Source organism: Mytilus edulis, chromosome 14 (assembly GCF_963676685.1).
Source record: "Mytilus edulis chromosome 14, xbMytEdul2.2, whole genome shotgun sequence".
NCBI classification, from domain to species: Eukaryota; Metazoa; Mollusca; class Bivalvia; order Mytilida; family Mytilidae; genus Mytilus; species Mytilus edulis.
In genome coordinates this window covers 36,879,365-36,897,822 of record NC_092357.1, presented here as the reverse complement: position 1 = coordinate 36,897,822, position 18,458 = coordinate 36,879,365, and the positions used below count along the sequence as shown (strand labels likewise).

The following is an 18,458-nucleotide window of genomic DNA, read 5'->3' as shown; positions in this document are numbered from 1 at the left end:
ACAAAATTATATCTCGTCAAAAGGTTGTACACACAAAGTGAACTGTACAATAATTTGCTTTCTGTATATCGTATTCAAATGAACACTGAAAACCTGAGGTCTTTTAGTCTTAAGACGACAGCGTAAGTGAACTGTAATTATCAATATATATTTTCGACCCAATTTTCATTGCATAAACCTGCCAATGTTAAGTCATGACCTCCAAATTTGCACACGCTATATAATATTATATACCAAATGAAGCTATCTTGCTTACTTGTATCCGTATATTTAATTCAAGCTATACCATTGGACTAACTGACATTGGAAATTGAAGAATTTGATTGATAAAGTACCCTACAATTTGCATATTTGTAAATGAGACCAAGAACAACGGTCATATGATATTCTAAAAGCAAACACAGATCAAGTTGGATTATCTAGAAAATCTACCTCTGGAAATAGAGCTTTTTAGTATTTAGTCAAATCCGGTAATAAACAGTCACTAAGGCAACTTCTTGTCTGTGTCAAGTGTATTCCTTTTGATTTTTCCTCTGAGTTTAGTACTTTTGTTATTTTACTTTTAACAATGGTTTAAAAGTATATCACTCTGAAAAAGATTAATGCACATATCATTTATTCGTTATTTTCATTCGACTACTTTTGTTCATAATATAGCATTTGACACGTTCACAGCTTATCAGTATTTTCAATTGACTGTTTATCTTTTAGTGATCAATTAGAAAATTAGATTGATTTAATGCTTATTCTTTAATTGATATATGTGTAAACTGGACTTATACTAAAATAAACTGTGCATGAATTACAATAAAACGTCGTCAGTTATTCGTCCAGTGTATACATCAATGAACTCCAAAATAGTGTGTCATTGATGAGAGTTATGTCTTTTCTATATTGCTATCTGATAGTAATACAAGTAACACGTGTTTCCAGTAGAAGAATATCTACGGTACATGTTGCATCAATATGTTTATATAACGTCAAATAGGAAGGCAGTTCTGTTATAGTTTGTTACTAGAAGTATGTTTTTGGTTTTATGAAAATAAATGGCTCGAGGATTTAAAATTCCATCACTAGCTCCAATTAGTTCTTTCGCCTGCCTTCCATCTTTCGATATCACTACGATGTTGTTTGATTCAAACCCAGCAACATAAACGTTGGAATAAGAATCCAAAGTGATGCCATATGGTTTTCTAAGCATTGAATCGGAATATTTCCATTGTACTTGCCCATTGAAGTCGTAGCATACGACGGAATTGTCATCACAGTTGGAATGAAACATGCAATTTTCATTTGAAGTAACGTAGTGTTTTGATAACTGTTTGGGTACATTAGGCAGTATCCGGATGTTCGGTATATTTTTATACGATCTATTAAATGTTATAATACCATTGTTAAATGTGCAACATATAAATGATTCATTGTAATAGCTTAATCCGTAAGAGAAGTCGTTTATATCGAATACTTGACGTGTTTCTGCTCGATTAGTATCAATAAGATAAATCTTGTATGGTTCATTTCCACTACTTGATACAGCTACCGTACTTGAATCAACCATTGCAAGGTCATATCCAATGTCCTTTTGAGCAGGATTGATACGTATTTCAGAATGGAATTCACCGTTAGGACAAACTTTAAGCAGGTGATTCCTGTATTCTCGAACAAATAACATATCTCCAGATTCTAACAGTGTGCATCCTGTGAGACCATTGCGATTTATGTTAATCGTACTAACAAGCCGGACGCTCATACGTTCAATTGATCCTGCCCTCGAGATAGATTTTAACAGTTGTGCTGATCTATCACCTTTCCAAGAAAAGGAAACATGCTTCTCGCTGTTGTTCACCTTTGTATCACCAAATGCCTTTACTTCTTTCAGTAACCCCTCTAACTTTTCATCGAAAACACAATCCATTGTCACATTGTTTAAGCTTCCATTATCGTTCAACATTTGAATGTTAATTTCGTTGTTTGAAACTTTTTCCTGGTATTCCTTTGTTCCAATGAAGATTTGTAAATTGGATCCAAACATTTTAACAGAATCAACATCTTCTTTAATTTCGTCTACATTCTTTTTTTCATCCTCTAATTTTGCAATGACTTCTTCTATTTTTCGGCCGTATTCGTTTTCAATTGCAGACACCTGTTTCAGTAATGTTTCTTCTAAATTATCCAAAACTGTATTGATTTTTAGACGCTTTTCTTTTATTTGTTCTGCAATCACCTGCTTCTGTTCGCGTAAATCAGTCAAATTTCGATTTCTGTCTTTAATAGCAGAAGCAATGTTACATTCCAGATTTTTCAGAATTTTTTCAACATTATCTAAAGCTGCTGACTGGTGTCTTGAAGATGGTCCTAGAAAATCCTCAATGAAAATAGTCTCCTTGCATTCCTTATGACCTGATATCAAGCACAGTTTGCAGCAAAGAGAGTCATGAGATTTGCAATAAAATTCAAGGGAGCAGTCATGCTCCTCACATGTATGCTTTATTTGCTTGATTAACGATGGTAATTTGTTATATTTGCCTATGGAGATGGTCTGGTGTGATTTTGACGATTTCGATATCTTATGATGATTTCGACAATCTCCACAAAGAACCTCTTCACATTGTGGACAGAATTCTTCCGCCAACTTATTTAGGTCCCTGGTTAGGCAAATATCACAGAATGTTGCTATTTCCTTAGTGGCCATATCTGAATTTGTTCTGTCGTATTTAAGGTCAAAGATGGTGCCTCATAATATTCACCTCTCCCAATCTACCATCAACACTTTCATCCTATGAAAAAATATGAAAACAGAAAATTATGTTTACTAAAAACCTAAAATAAATGTTTCTTGGTAAAGTAACCCAAACTGAAATGCCCATTCCTATTGTGGATGCCTATATACAGCTAACAAGTCCGACAGTCACTTAAACTTACTTGTAAACAAAATTAATTAAAAAAACCAATAAAAGTCCGACCTAAAAATTGAGGTATTGAAAAATTATATGACCTAAGAGTACAGTTAACTGTGAAGTGCATGCAATGTTTTGTCTTTAACGATGTTTAAAAATTAAAGAGAAATAAAAGTAGCATCAGTAGTGGAAATTGGACAAAATGGTTTACTTTAGTTTCGCACGACAGGTCATGCATACATAACAAAAAAACTGTTTTCCATATTGACAAGCCTGGTTCACCTCCTTTTCATGGATATTTTTTTCACTTTGATTCGCATTTTTTACATGAATTGTTATGATTTGGAGAAATATTTTAAAACTACTGTTGACTCAAACCAGACAGCTGATTTTGATTGGACAATATTGAGCAATAATTGAGAAGTTAGAATTTCAGATAATTGCAAACACTGTATGAAATTCTTTGATTTTTTTTGTAGTTTTATTCAAATATAAAAAAAGTAGTTTATTTGCTGGCCCACTTTTATAATTGTAAAACTGTATAGGAATAGTAGATACTCAGGTGCCAGATAAATGTAGGCAGCTCTTAAGATATAGGGTTGAAAGAGCAAACCCCATTACACGAACAATTATAGAAGCGGAAAGGCACACGCATATCCTAAATTGATACGCACAATATTATATGTTATTCAGGTCTCAGACAGGGTATATACTGCGACATTCCCGGCTTAGAGTTTATATCCCCTGAGCCGAAGGTTAATTATATTGAAAAACCCAACCTGATATGTTCGGTATACGTGAAGGATTTTCTAATTTGCTGTGAACATAATTTATCGTGTATGTAATAATTTATAATAACACTTTTAACATCAAATTAAAGTATTAAAAGTGTTAATTGCGTGATTTTGTATCAAAAATGTATTATTGACTGAAGCACGTCATTATTTTCCCTCTGTGAACCTCTGACAGTCTGATAGCTTATGACTACGTCACATAGTAACCGGTGTTATGATGACGTTTTTGAGGTTCCAATTGGGAATAAAACGTCGTATATACCCCGGCAGTTTCCTGAATATATACTGACATCTCTGTGTTGTTATCCAATCAGAAACCTCGACACATTTGTAATCCGTAATATAATCTAATTACCAGATAAATTGTTTCCGAGTTTATTTCTAAAAAATCAACAGACCATGTGTGGTTTGATCTGCGGTATCTTGCACGCATTGTTATCCGACCAAGGACATCATACTCTTACGTGTTGATATCGTTTGGTTAATTATATATAAATTCTTAATCATTTTTATCATTAATTGATGTGAACTTTGTCGTTTGTTTGTGTGTTTTCTTTGTTTCTCGTTTTTATCTAGGCCGCCATACTTTGTGTACTGTTTGATCTACGGGTGTGATTTTGCGTATACTCTTGTTATTGCTGGATTAAAGGTTTCAAAAATTTAATTTAAGGACGATCAATTGAAAAACAGACATGACCCTTTACCAAATTCAGAATTTAGAACTTTACTTGTTCTTACCTGATTGTAACATTATACATCATACATCATTGTTGTGTATCTTCATACATTTAAACTGTTCTATCTATACTTATTGATTTACCTGTAAGAATACACGTACACAAGTGTGTTAAATATCAGTTCAAGTGGGACACATATAGATATCAGAAATATCTGGATAACCTTCTCTCTATTGATTACGTAATTTAACAACGTTCATTTAAGTACCTTTTTGTTTGACCGATAAATGAAAGATAGATTTTGATTTTTTTTTCTTTAATCGACATTTATTCTGTGCTGAAAGTTTACCAAGTCAATAGTTTGTCGTGAAAATAAGACATGTTGTATGAAGACGGTCGTTCATGTACTTCAAATCCTCCTCACGAATTTTAACGATATACTACAAAGACTGTAATATGTGTATTTCATTTTGGAACTCGACTTTGTTTTCTCTCAATCGGTTTATGACTTTTGAACAGGGGTAAAATACTGTTGCCTTTGTTTATGTAGAATATATTGACCCAATCTCTTTTGAGTAAACAAATAAACATATAAACTACACATAATTGACATGTAAACAGTTTGTCTCCTTTATATATGTAGGACTCAAATCTATGGTGGGTTCCAAATCTATGGCAGATTCCTTATCTATGGTAAATGTGACGTCATGTCATCCCAAATCTATGGCAAGATTTTTTACAACCTAATCTATGGCAAGTTGTGTTATGTCCTAATCTATGGCGAATTTATGTTGTTTCCAAATCTATTGCAAATTTTGTGCAAATAGAAAACAATGCAGTACTGTACATTTTCGACCAATGACTTGTCTTAAGCAAGTTGAAATTAACGACAACGGGAGCATGTCTATAAACATTTGTTAAATAAACATTCCATAATGGTCAATCAAAAAAAATCATCATTGAAATGATAAATTCATATACCTTAATAAAGATTAAATGTTGTGCTCTGTAAAAATTAACATTTATTAATCTGTGCATGATACCTGTTTAACTCATTCATTAAACCAACTAATAAGTCCTTTAACAAACAAAAAGGCCGCTTTTTATAAAAACAAAAAGTAAAAAAGTAACAAAGAAAATGAACAGTTTGAATTTTCAAATAATATTTTCAGCGATATCGTAAATACATCTTTTTATTCGATGATGGATCATGATGATTTAAATCAAATTTGTAGCTGCTAATTTTATCTTTCACTTTATAAACTGTGCCAGCCGTAGACAGTAAACTACTGCTAAAACTCCTTTTCTAAAATATGCGGTACTGAAAACAGCGGTACCCTTTTTCAGCACGGACTTCGGCTGGTACTGCATATTTTGTCCCTCTTCAGGATAATAGGTGACATCTTCCTTTAAACCACCCAGATGAAACCATCCACAAATTGTTGTCAGGGAAATACCTTCATCTTGAATAGTGTTAAAATCTATGGGTTCCGCCATCGTAAGTGGCGACAAGGATGTAATATGGCGGCGTTATTCAATTGTGACGTTATATGTTACTCTTTCCCCCAAATCTGCCATAGATTTGGAAAAAACAAAAATCTGCCATAGATTTGGAAAAAACAAAAATCTGCCATAGATTTGAGTTGTTTGGCGTTTGTCACGTCACATTTGCCATAAATTAGGAATCTGCCATAGATTTGGAACCCGCCATAGATTTGAGTCCTACATATATATTAGTACAGTAGTACCCCAGTACACAACGTTTGGTCCATTGTTTTACTTAAACTTAATATGACACAAATACAAACTATACTTTTTTAAATACATACGTCTTTGGTTTTCAACATTAATTAAATACATAGAATGTAACAAGATGTTCGAGTGGTATAATAAGTCGAACTACTGTATTATTAGTCTGTAAACACTTGTGTCTATCGACTCAAATCTTTATTGACTGTGATCGTCAATTTTCTGACCATAGGTCGGTGGTTCACTCTAGACCATTCGGCTCCTCCATCAATAAAAACTACGAAAAGGACACTAGTGCTCACAGTGGCGTTATACGCATGTCAACCAATCAAGATACTATATGTTTTATTCTTAAAATATTATAACTGGTCATGATAGTATTGCCATTTATAGATTATCGTTTATCGTCTCAAAGAGATTGATTTTCTTGCCTACGCCGGTAAACCGAAAATTAGAAAGCAATCAAATTGAGATGACCAATGATAATCTGTTTATCGTTATTTTACTTATGACGACTTTGTTAATTTCATTGACATCGGACAATTGCGCCCTTAATTTCTAGCGACAATTTTTCATAACACTGTGACGAGAAAGGAAGTTATCAGTCAGTAAGATCAAAGGAAAATTTCTTAAAATTGCTCTAATTGTAGTTTTTAACTGATGATTTTGAAAATGCATGATTTTTTTTATTGTTAGCTCTTGTCATAGCGCAAAAAGCAAGTTATCAGTAAATTAAGATGATACCGTACTTCATACTCAGTTTTATACCATATAAGATTGAAACCATCTGTTATTTAACTCGAACGAAGATGATTCTCATTTGAAATATAGCTTTATAAATACGATGTGATATGATTGTCGACTCACACCAATTGTCGAAAAGAATAAGAAACCAGTATAATCAGATATTGAAAGATTCACCCCCATTTCCCTTCTATAAATATTACTTATTGTCAATGGCGATATGCAAAAATTGTGTTTTATTATCAATTGCTTTTTTTTTTTTAAATGCGAAAGTTGTTGCCACTAGACGCAAAGAAAAAAACTATCTTTAGTCAATTTTACGTTGTTAATTAACATTATCCAACTAGAAAGTTTTCCATCTGACATGCTTATTTACGAATTAAGAAATGGTTTTGGATACTGACATCAGAAACATTAGCTGCTGTCACCGATATCTTTATTTTCATTTACTTCACTGACATCATTTAATTTTTCAACAGTTGATTTTTTCACTTTACTTCTCCATTTATAATGTTTCTCCCTTTTTTGGTACAAAAAAGAAATCTTTTTTACAAATTTTGAGAAACGTTTTTTTTCTTCAGAATTCTACGCCCTCCATCATACTGTTTCTGTTACTATAGTAACATATATCATTGACGTTTACCGTGTGCTATTGAACACGTGTGCATGATTAATGACAGTATGTAGCCCTGTTTTTGATTTTCGGTTAATTTTGTTTTTTTAGGTTGTTGCCTCATTGACATATAACATTTCTCCCTTTGTTATTGCTCGTTATAATTTTTTTTAACTAAAAACGACAAACTACGTCATAAGGACAAGTAGCAATCATTCTATCAATTAATTTCAATTAAACTTTTGCATAAAATTTTGAAGAAAAGGGTCTGATTATTTTATATTTCCAATAGCTTAGTACTTCTTACTTTTAGATTTTTTTTAAAAGAATTTATAAAAACTTCAACGGAAATTTCGAAATGATGTAGTTTTAAAGCCAGGACGGAAACAATTTGATTTTTGAAACTATTAAAATTAAAGTTATAAATTTCAACTTACTGCCTGGGAAGGTATTGGATTAAAGACAACATCTTTTCACTAGAAAGTAGAACTAAACAATCTTGAATGTTGAATAACAAATACGTTATAATGACCGTTACCAATATAGTGACTTGACAATACTTGACACACATACTATAAAACATGTGATTATAATTACGATTGAGCATTGACGAAACAGTGATCGATAGATAGAAATATATTTCTATTGTTTTGAGGAATTGGTATGTGTGTAAGATGGCTCGCTAGTCGTCATGTGAGGCCTTAAAATAGGATTTATACTATAAGTTCGATAAAATTTACTGCAAGGCTTTTATTTCATTCTAAATTTAGTAACATAAATGTGATTCCATTTGTAAAAAGGTTTATTGTATGTTATGCTTTAAATAACATCATACACCGAGGCTCCATTGTTATAGTTTGCTACTAGAAGCAAGTGTTTTGTTTTATGAAAGAACAAGGCACGAGGATTTGTAAGTTTGTCACTAGCTCCAATTAGCTCCTTTGCCTGTTTTCCATCTGGAGATATCACGACTACATTGTTCGAGTCAGAACCTGCAACATAAATATTCGAATAAGTATCTAATGTGATGCCATACGGTTTTCTAAGCAATGTAGAATCGACAAATTTCCATTGTACTTGCCCACTGAAATCGTAACATACAACAGAATCATCACGCCAATTGGTATGAAAAATGAGATTTGCATTTGAGGCAACGTAGGTATAAGCCGTCACTTTGGGAGAATTTGGAAGTATCCGGACGTTAGAGTTCGACCTGCCATATATTTTAATGCCATTATGATACGTGCAACAAATAAATGAATCGTTGCTATAGCTTAAACCGCAACACCAGTCCCCCAGTTTAAAAACTTGACTCGTTTTTGTACTATTCATATCAATCAAGTAAATCTGTTTAGGGGAATTTCCACCACTTGATACAGCTACAGTATTGGAATCAATCACTGCAAGGTCATACCCAATGAAGCTCGTCGCAGGGTTGATACGTGATTCTGAAATGAATTCACCATTAGGCGCATACTTCATCAAACTATTGTTTTGTGTTTGAAGAAATATCATGTTCCGGCTTCTGATACGGCACATCCAGAAATACTTTCGCGAGTAATGTTAATCCTACATCCTAACCTGACGTGTATGGTTTCAATAGATTTTGCTACTGACTTTGGTTTTAAAATTTGTGCTGATTTGTCACCTTTCCATGAAAAAGAAACATGTTTTTCACTATTATCAATTTCTACATCACCAAATGTTTTTATGTGTTTTATAAACCCCTCTAGCTTTTCATTGAAAGAACATTTCATTGTCACGTTGTTTAAGCTCCCGTTGTCATATATTTGTTGGACGTTGATTTCATTGGTTGAAATACTTTCCTGGAATGCCTTTGTTCCCATGAAGATTTGCAAATTGGATGCAAACATTTTAACAGATTCAACATCTTTTTGAATTCCTTCTACTTTTTCTTTTTCGTCCTCCAATTTCGTTACTACTTGTGCTATTTTCTCACAGTTTGTCTTTTCAAGTGCAGATACCTTTTCTAGTAATTCTTCTTCTAAATGGTCTAAAAGTACATTAATTTCGTTACGCTTGTCTTTGATATGTTCAGAATTAACCCGCTTCTGTTCACGTAATTCTGTTAAATTTCTTTTTCTGTCCTTTATAGTAGATGAAATGTTACTTTCCAGTTTTTTCAGTACTTTTTCAATGTTATCCAAAGCTACTGATTGGTATCCTTTTGAAGGCGTAAGAAAATCCTCTATATAAATAATTTCCTTGCATTCTTTGTGAGCTGATATCGAACAAATTTTGCAACAAAAATAGTCATGGGATTTACAATAAAGTTCAAGGATACAGCCGTGCTCCTGACAGTTATGGCTAATTTGCTTGATGAAGGATGGTAATTTGTTATATTTTTCTATAGAGATGGTCTGATGAGATTTTGTTGATTTTGATATATTATGATGTTCTGTACAGTCACCACAAAGAGCCTCTTCACACTGTGGACAATATTCTTCCGCTGACTTGTTGAGGTCCCTGTGTTGGCAAATGTCGCAAAATGGTGTATTGTCGTTAGAAGACATTCCTATAAATAGTTTGTCTTAGTTGGGGTCCTATATTGTTACATTCAATATCGAACATATCTACACTCTACACTTTGAATCTAGGAAAAATTTAAATGTAGAAAAATATTCTAATTAAAGAGCAAACATATATATATGTTTCTTTAATATGCTAGGAAAATCTAAAAAAAATGTGTGGTGGTTTTACACTTTCTCCCTGTCATACCATTATCTAAAATTTTAAATAAGAGATACAGTAGGGGGTCCCTTTTTACTTTGGGAGTAAGTATAAAAAGAAGATGTGGTATGATTGTTAATGAGACAAACTTTCACAACACACCACATGACAGAGATATTAACAACTGTAGGTCACCGTACAACCTTCAACAAGAGGTAAAACCAATACCGCATAGTTAGCTATAAAATAATAAATGTTAAACAAATAAAACTAGAATATTAACGTCCCAATTTATTATTTACAAAATCATGAACAAAAACCATTATGCTACACAGCAAAAAACAACCATCACCGAATGACAGGCTTCTGACTTGAGACAAGAATATACCAAAAATTGCGGTATTAAATATATTAGCTAGCGCCCAACCTACAGTACAACATAGGAACAGAGTATATAAATCAGCTGAATTTTTTTTAACTCATCAGATTGACACAATTAGGAATTAGACACTTAGTACATATCTGGCAGTACTTGCATTTACTGACATATAGTTTAAGAGCCAAGACGAAATGATTTCCTGAACTATTTTTTATTATTTCTTTTAAAGTTACGAATTTCAACCGACTGCCCAGGAAGTTATTGAGTTAAAGACAGACATTTTTCACTTATGTAGTAGTACTATGCAATCTTGCATCTTTTTAATAAATACGCTATAATGACCGTGTTCATTCGACTACTTTTGTTACCAATAAAGTGACTTAAGAATTATTCACTATAAAAGAGGAATTGATATGTGTGTAAGATGGCTCGCTAGTTGTCATTAAAGCCTGAAAATAGGATTTATTCTATAAGCTTGATAAAATTACTCTAAGGCTTTGATTTAATTCTGAACATGATAACAAAGATGTGATTCCAGTTGTAAAAGGTTTATTGTATGTTTATGCTTTAAATAACATCATACACCAAGGCGCCATTATTATAGTTTGCTACAAGAAGCAAGTGTTTTGTTTTATGAAAGAACAAGGCACGCGGATTTGCAAGTCCGTCACTAGCTCCAATGAGCTCCTTCGCCTGTTTTCCATCTGGAGATATCACGACTACATTGTTCGAGTCAAAACAAGCAACATAAACATTCGAATTAGCATCTAGTGTGATGCCGAACGGTTTTCTAAGCAATTTGGAATCGACATATTTCCATTGTACCTGCCCACTGAAATCGTAACACACAACAGAATCTTCACGCCAATTGGTATGAAAAATGCGATTTGCATTTGAGGCAACGTAGGTATCATCCGCCGATTTGGGAGAATTTGGAAGTATCCGGACGTTAGAGTTCGACCTGTCATATATTTTTATGCCATTATGATACGTGCAACAAATAAATAAATCATTGCTGTAGCTTAAACCGCAACACCAGTCCCTCAGTTGAAAAACTTGACTCGTTTTTGTACTATTTATATCAATCAAGTGAATCTGTTGAGGATGGTTTCCACCATTTGATACAGCTACTGTATTAGAATCGATCACTGAAAAGTCATACCCAATGCCATTTGCCTCTGGGTTGATACGTGATTCTGAAATGAATTCACCATTTTGCGTATATTTCATCATTCTGTTGCTGTATGCTTGTAGAAAAAGCATGTGTCCAGATTCTGACACGGCACATCCAGACAGACCATAGCAATCTATGGTTATTTTCCGTTCTAACCTGACGTTTATGGTTTCAATAGATTTTGCTACTGACTTTGGTTTGAAAATTTGTGCTGATTTGTCACCTTTCCATGAAAAAGAAACATGTTTTTCACTATTATTAATTTCTATATCACCAAATGTTTTTATGTCTTTTATAAACCCCTCTAGCTTTTCATTAAAAGTACATTTCATTGTCACGTTGTTTAAGCTCCCGTTGCCATATACTTGTTGGACGTTGATTTCATTGGTTGAAATACTTTCTTGGAATGCCTTTGTTCCCATGAAGATTTGCAAATCGGATGCAAACATTTTAACAGATTCAACATCTTTTTGAACTCCTCCTACTTTTTCTTTTTCGTCCTCCAATTTTGTTATTACTTCTGCTATTTTCTCACAGTTTGTCTTCTCAAGTGCAGATACCTTTTCTAGTAATTCTTCTTCTAAATGGGCTAAAAGTACATTAATTTCGTTACGCTTGTCTTTGATATGTTCAGAAATTACTCGCTTCTGTTCATGTAATTCAGTCAAATTTCTTTTTCTGTCCTTTATAGCAGAAGAAATGTTACTTTCGATTTTTTTTAGTACTTTTTCAATGTTATCAAAAGCTACTGATTGGTGTCCTTTTGAAGGCGGAAGAAAATCTTCTATATAAATGATTTCCTTGCATTCTTTGTGAGCTGATATTGAACAAATTTTGCAACAAAAATAGTCATGAGATTTACAATAAAATTCAAGGATACAGCCGTGCTCCTGACAGTTATGGCTAATTTGCTTGATGAAGGATGGTAATTTGTTATATTTTTCGATAGAGATTGTCTGATGTGATTTTGTTGATTTCGATATATTATGATGTTCTGTACAGTCACCACAAAGAGCCTCTTCACACTGTGGACAATATTCTTCCGCTGACTTGTTGAGGTCCCTGTGTTGGCAAATGTCGCAAAATGGTGTACTGTCGATAGTAGCCATTCCTATAAATAGTTTGTCTTAGTTAGGGTCCTATATTGTTACATGTAATATCGAAAATACCTATCCTCTACACTTTGAATCTAGAAAAAAATATAAATATAAAATAATATTCTAACTAAAGAGCAAAATATACATTCTTCTTTGAAATGCTTAGATCGGAAAAAAAAAATAAAAAAAAAGGTGTGATGGTTAACACTTTATCCCTGTCAAACCATTTACAAAATTTAAGTAATGCAGAAAGTGTCCTTTTATTTTTATCTTGAGAGCAATTATGAAAATATGATGTGGTATGCTTATCAATGAGACAAATTTTCACAACAGACTTTATGACACAGACATTAACATCTATAGGTCACCGTAAAACCATAGTCCTTCACCAGTGAGTAAAACCAATATCACAAAGTCAGCTATAACAGTAATTGATAGGACAAATGTAACACGATTTAAATGAGAAATCTAACAGCCTACTTTATAATTAAGATAAAGAACGAAAAACATATATGGTACACAGCAACAAACAACAACCACCGAATAATAGGTTTCTGACTTGAAACAAGAATATACAGTAATTAGTAGGATTAAACATTTCTCACAAGGAAGCTATTAAACCAAGAGTTCCAAATGGTGAAGTTGAAATCATCCCTTCGTAAATTTTACGGACGCCATCACGAGTTGGTTGACCGTTATGGAATGACCGTTTCACAGATGATATCGAATATGTTCGTTACGTCGAAACTACAATCCTCTTCCCTTTCATGAATGTGACCTACTGAATTAGACTATTAACCGGATTTGTAATCACATAAGCAACACGACGGGTGCCACATGTGGAGCAGTATCTGCTTACCCTTCTGGAGCATCTGAGATCACCCCTAGTTTTTGGTGGGGTTCGTGTTGTTTATTCTTTAGTTATCTATGTTGTGTCATGTTTACTATTGTTTTTCTGTTTGTCTTTTTCATTTTTAGCCATGGCGTTGTCAGTTTGTTTTAGATTTATGAGTTTGACTGTCCCTTTGGTATCTTTCGTCCCGCTTTTCAACTAGCGCTTAACCATCCCCTTACATCGGACAGTAGTATAACAGTACAACATAGGAAAAAACTTTTTAAAAAATCAGTTGAAAAATGCTTAACTAATCAGATGAATACAATTAAAAATACATCTAACAAAAACACATACATGTAGTAGACGTGGAAGGCAACTGGTATAGCCCAACAACAACAATACACTTATATTAGAACATTTTTGACAGTACTCGTATTAACTGACAACTAGTTCGAAGACAACTACAACTAATAAAAAAATCGTGTATCTAAGACAAAATTATCAATCAGTACACATATAACATCCAATGGATTACGTGTAAAGACGTCATAAAAGTCAGAGAAAAAAGATGACAGTGTGCAATTACAAGATATATGTATCAACAGATTGAAGAGCCATGAATGTGCATATGTATATAACAGTGCTACTAAATTTGGTTCTAATTCACCGATAACAAAATTAATATTAATACTAATAAAACAATATTCAAAGATCTAATTACAGTGTTACAAAGTGATCTAAGCGTAAATCTTACTAATGATGTATCCGAAATTTTGCAATGAAACGTGTTTTTTTTTTTAATATTTGAACGATTTCTTTAGTTTTCAAATATACAAATTTAAAGTGGCACTGTTTTAATTCGCATGACGGATAATATATAAACAACAAGAGACGCTCCTCCAGTCGACAATCTTTTTTCAATTCTCGTCATTCCTTCGGTTTATCTTTCATCCTTTGATTTGCATAATGGCAAAACACTGTATTTTAAAATATGTGTTTTTGTGTATAGTTTTCAAAACGATTTAGGTACGTACGGGTGTATGTGACGTCATCTGTCAAGGATTTTGTATTGTTATACCTTTATACCTTTCAGATAGGAATGCATTAAAACATTTAAAAAAGAATGCATTTAAACATTTAAAAAGAATGCCTTTACACATTTAAAAACCTTTTTGTTGTAAAATAAATTACAAATTTTCCTAAAATTTGGAATAGTTATTCAACATTTTTAAGTCTATAGGTTGCATTTCTGTAAATATTGACAATGCAATTTTCCATAGGAACTCCTTTTACGGCTAAAACTGTACCACTTTTACTATGAAGTTTTGAAAAAAATCTTATCTTAGAATTGAAAGTTCATATGCGCCACAATTTTTTTCAAAGGTCAAAATATAGGGCTGTGCGGCATATTTTCAACGTTTATATGCCCTGAATTTTTCAGAGTCTAAACTCACACTAATTTTCTTAACTACCCCTACCTCGAATGAAAGGTTACCACAGATTTCAATGTAAACAATATGCACATGTTTATTTACTGGTAACATTCCGACGTTATGTCTCTGTGAGATAGAACACAGAGAGCATAACTGGGAACCAGTATGTAAACAAAATTTATTTTCTATGAATATTCAAGATCTCCCCAAAACAGGCGTGTTTTGAGAAACAGCTGTTTTTTACAAAGTGCAACCTATACAGACATTTATTAAAATAGAAAACTCTCTAAAATCAGTTTTTCTCGCATTAATACTCATTTATCAGAATTATAGTCTTAAAGAAATCACTGTGTATACTCTTAGTTTTTCTTTACTATACATTTTATACCCCCTCCCCTGTTTCAAGGTTTTAAACAATTTGTAAACAAGACTTTAACTATTGCCAGCTTACCCTATTTGCATATTTTCTGATAAAAAAAATGCCTAGAACCTGTTTAAAACTGTTTTAATAACATATTGAAAGAATATCAGAATACTATAAATGTAATGTTTAGCAGTCAATCATTCCAACATTTAAGATTATATGAAGTATCCCATCCAGCCTCTGTCTCCAGTCCACATCTTCCTGTATGCCTATTTGTCAATTAAAGAACACATTTTCTGCCTCAAATGGTCAATTTAGAATTCTTGTCACAACAGTATCATCTGTAACCATATATCTGACACAATTTAGCTTATATATATACTAGAAGTGTTCAAACAAAGCCATATTTTACAATAGTTGTATGTATGCAGATACCAGTCTGAGATATAAATTCACTTAAAATGTTGTAAAAATGACTGCTAACATCTAATTTTGGCATAACTTCCAAGCATAGTTATTGTTTTCTAAGAACAAGAACTTAAAATTCATAAAATCATTGCATTTACAAGTTAAATTATTTGTTTTATGACCCAGGGGGTAGACAATTTTCTATGCTTTTTGCCCCTGGGGCCTCAAATTGCCTAAATCATTCTGCTGTTTCTAGCAATTTGGAATATTTAGTACATATTCAGGATATAAAACATTATTGTAAGTTTTCTTGAGACATTTTTGTTTTTCTAGCTTGTATTTAATATGCCGTGGTGACAAAAAAGGCAGATTTAGGTGTTGCGGCTTACTTTTGGGTTATCGAAAGGACACAAATACCCTATAAATTATATTCAGGAAGGATCTATGAGTTTCAATGACTGCGAAGAGTAAATATAAGCACTTCTTAACAATTTAACTTACAAATATTCAAATATTATGAATTAATTTTGTATCCAGGACTTAAAGTAAACTATGCATACTGTAAACTTTGAATTTATGCTGAGTCATCATATATAAGGCCATCTTCATTTAATATTTATAAAACTTCAAAAATCTATGAAATAAAGCAAATTTGGTTAAATTCTGAATGTTCCACTTTTTCACCCTATATATGTTGCATTTCTGTAAATATTGACAATGCAATTTCCCATAGGAACTCCTTTTACGGCTAAAACTGCACCACTTTAACTATGAAGTTTTGAAAAAAATCTTATCCTAGAATTGAAAGTTCATATGCACCACCTTTTTTTCAAAGGTCAAAATATAGGGCTGTGCGGCATATTTTCAACGTTTAGATGCCCCGAACTTCTCAGAGTTTAAACTAACACTAATTTTCTTAACTACCCCTACCTCGAATGAAAGGTTACCACAGATTTCAATGTAAAACAATATGCACATGTTTATTTACTGGTAACATTCCCAAGTTATGTCTCTGTGAGATGGAACACAGAGAGCATAACTGGGAACCTGTATGTAAACAAAATAAATTTTCTATGAATATTCAAGATCTCCCCAAAAGAGGCGTGTTTTGAGAAACAGCTGTAATTACAAAGTGCAACCTATAATTAAATTACATGTATCAAAATTTGGGAAATAAGTTTTTATGACGACAGCAACGTAATGTTTTTTCGTGACAGTATTGTTTAAAACGTCAAAGTGTATTAGCAGGCACATGCATATGATTTAATGACTCTCCCTTTTCCATTGTTTTATTATACAGACATCTTCGTCTTTAATAACGGTGCGGTTTCAAATTTATATATGTCTACAGCATGTATAAAACACATATACACGTATATCTTTAATGTACGCACATGTTATCGAACCATGCCACGAATGGCATACTAATATAAGGTCATACGTACCACCTAAGTAATCGTTATATTTTTCGTTTTAAAAACCTTCTAATGAATCTGTACTAATGTTTAATTCGTTAACCAAAATATAACCTAAATAATATATATGTTCTTTTTTAAACGCCATCAAATTGTGTGTACTATTTTCTTTATATGCATAGTATTTGTTATGTGTAATATTCTTTTCCTGGTTGGTATATTTTTCGATAATCTGACATGTTGCTCAAATACAAATCAAGCACAGATATTGACCATTATTAAGTTAGGATCCATTATTGATACTTCTTTTCTTACCTGCTTGTATCTTTGTTCGACTTTGAGATGTTGTGTACAAGGTTTAAGCTACACTATCTACAATTATTGATTTTACCTGTTGTGGTAACATATGTACATGTGTATAAACAATCAATACGAAGTAGGTCATATAGTTTTTTAAAAATGTTTTAGAAATTTGTTGTCCCCCCTTTTCATGTTCATTACTACAATTTTCACTAATATTTGTAGGTGAATTCTCAGACATTCTTTTATGTACAATTAATTTGTTTGCATCTTCTATGAGATCAAATGAAAAAGAACCTCACAATATATCAATGTTTTCAAATGGGAAAATATGCAATTCATTTAATTAAATCAAACTTATCTATGTCCTGTCATTGCTTTCTTTTCGATGTGGTGCACATGTTTGACGATACATTAATGACAAGTGTTTATGAATTAATATGGCCATATTTTTAATTTCCTAATAATAAATTTTAACTCATATATTTACTAAACATTAAGTATCGCTATTTTAATCATCATCAATTATCAAACGCAGCATATAGAAAAAGAACTGAAAAATTCACTCATCGTAGATAATTTTCAATACAACTTATAATTAATTATTACGAATATGTAGAACTTGGATTTTCTTACTAGAATACATCAAGTAATTTTGAGAATCACGAAATTAAATCGCCGTGAAATTGGATAGAAAGGGCTAAACGCGAAATAAAGTATCCGCGAAAATTAGTTGGTTTACAGAAATAAAAAGTAAGAAAATCCTGCAACATGTATATACAAATGTATATGTCAATGCGACAGTTATCTATAACAACACAAACGAAGGATGTCTTGATGTCTAAATACTAGTTTTTTTTTAATTTTTAAGTATGACTCATGCTGCAG

At 32.4% G+C, this 18,458-nt stretch overlaps 3 protein-coding genes across 3 annotated transcripts; all 3 read right to left on the bottom strand.

Annotated features, from left to right (window-relative positions):
* Positions 1-756: 756 nt before the first annotated feature.
* On the bottom strand, positions 757-5,020 carry LOC139503760 (uncharacterized). The gene is made up of 2 exons (XM_071293636.1): positions 4,430-5,020; positions 757-2,777 (listed from the first exon to the last, which is right to left on the bottom strand). Exon 2 carries the CDS (start codon positions 2,690-2,692, stop codon positions 971-973), a length of 1,722 nt encoding a protein of 573 aa, XP_071149737.1. The 5' UTR covers positions 2,693-2,777; positions 4,430-5,020; the 3' UTR covers positions 757-970.
* A 3,273-nt stretch (positions 5,021-8,293) lies between these two features.
* LOC139504169 (transcription intermediary factor 1-alpha-like) lies at positions 8,294-10,008 on the bottom strand. The gene is made up of 2 exons (XM_071294233.1): positions 9,048-10,008; positions 8,294-8,466 (listed from the first exon to the last, which is right to left on the bottom strand). Exons 1-2 carry the CDS (start codon positions 10,006-10,008, stop codon positions 8,294-8,296), a joined length of 1,134 nt encoding a protein of 377 aa, XP_071150334.1.
* A 1,068-nt stretch (positions 10,009-11,076) lies between these two features.
* Positions 11,077-17,654, bottom strand: LOC139503073 (uncharacterized). Its single transcript, XM_071292745.1, has 2 exons — positions 17,586-17,654; positions 11,077-12,907 (listed from the first exon to the last, which is right to left on the bottom strand). Exon 2 carries the CDS (start codon positions 12,825-12,827, stop codon positions 11,112-11,114), a length of 1,716 nt encoding a protein of 571 aa, XP_071148846.1. The 5' UTR covers positions 12,828-12,907; positions 17,586-17,654; the 3' UTR covers positions 11,077-11,111.
* Positions 17,655-18,458: the final 804 nt, after the last annotated feature.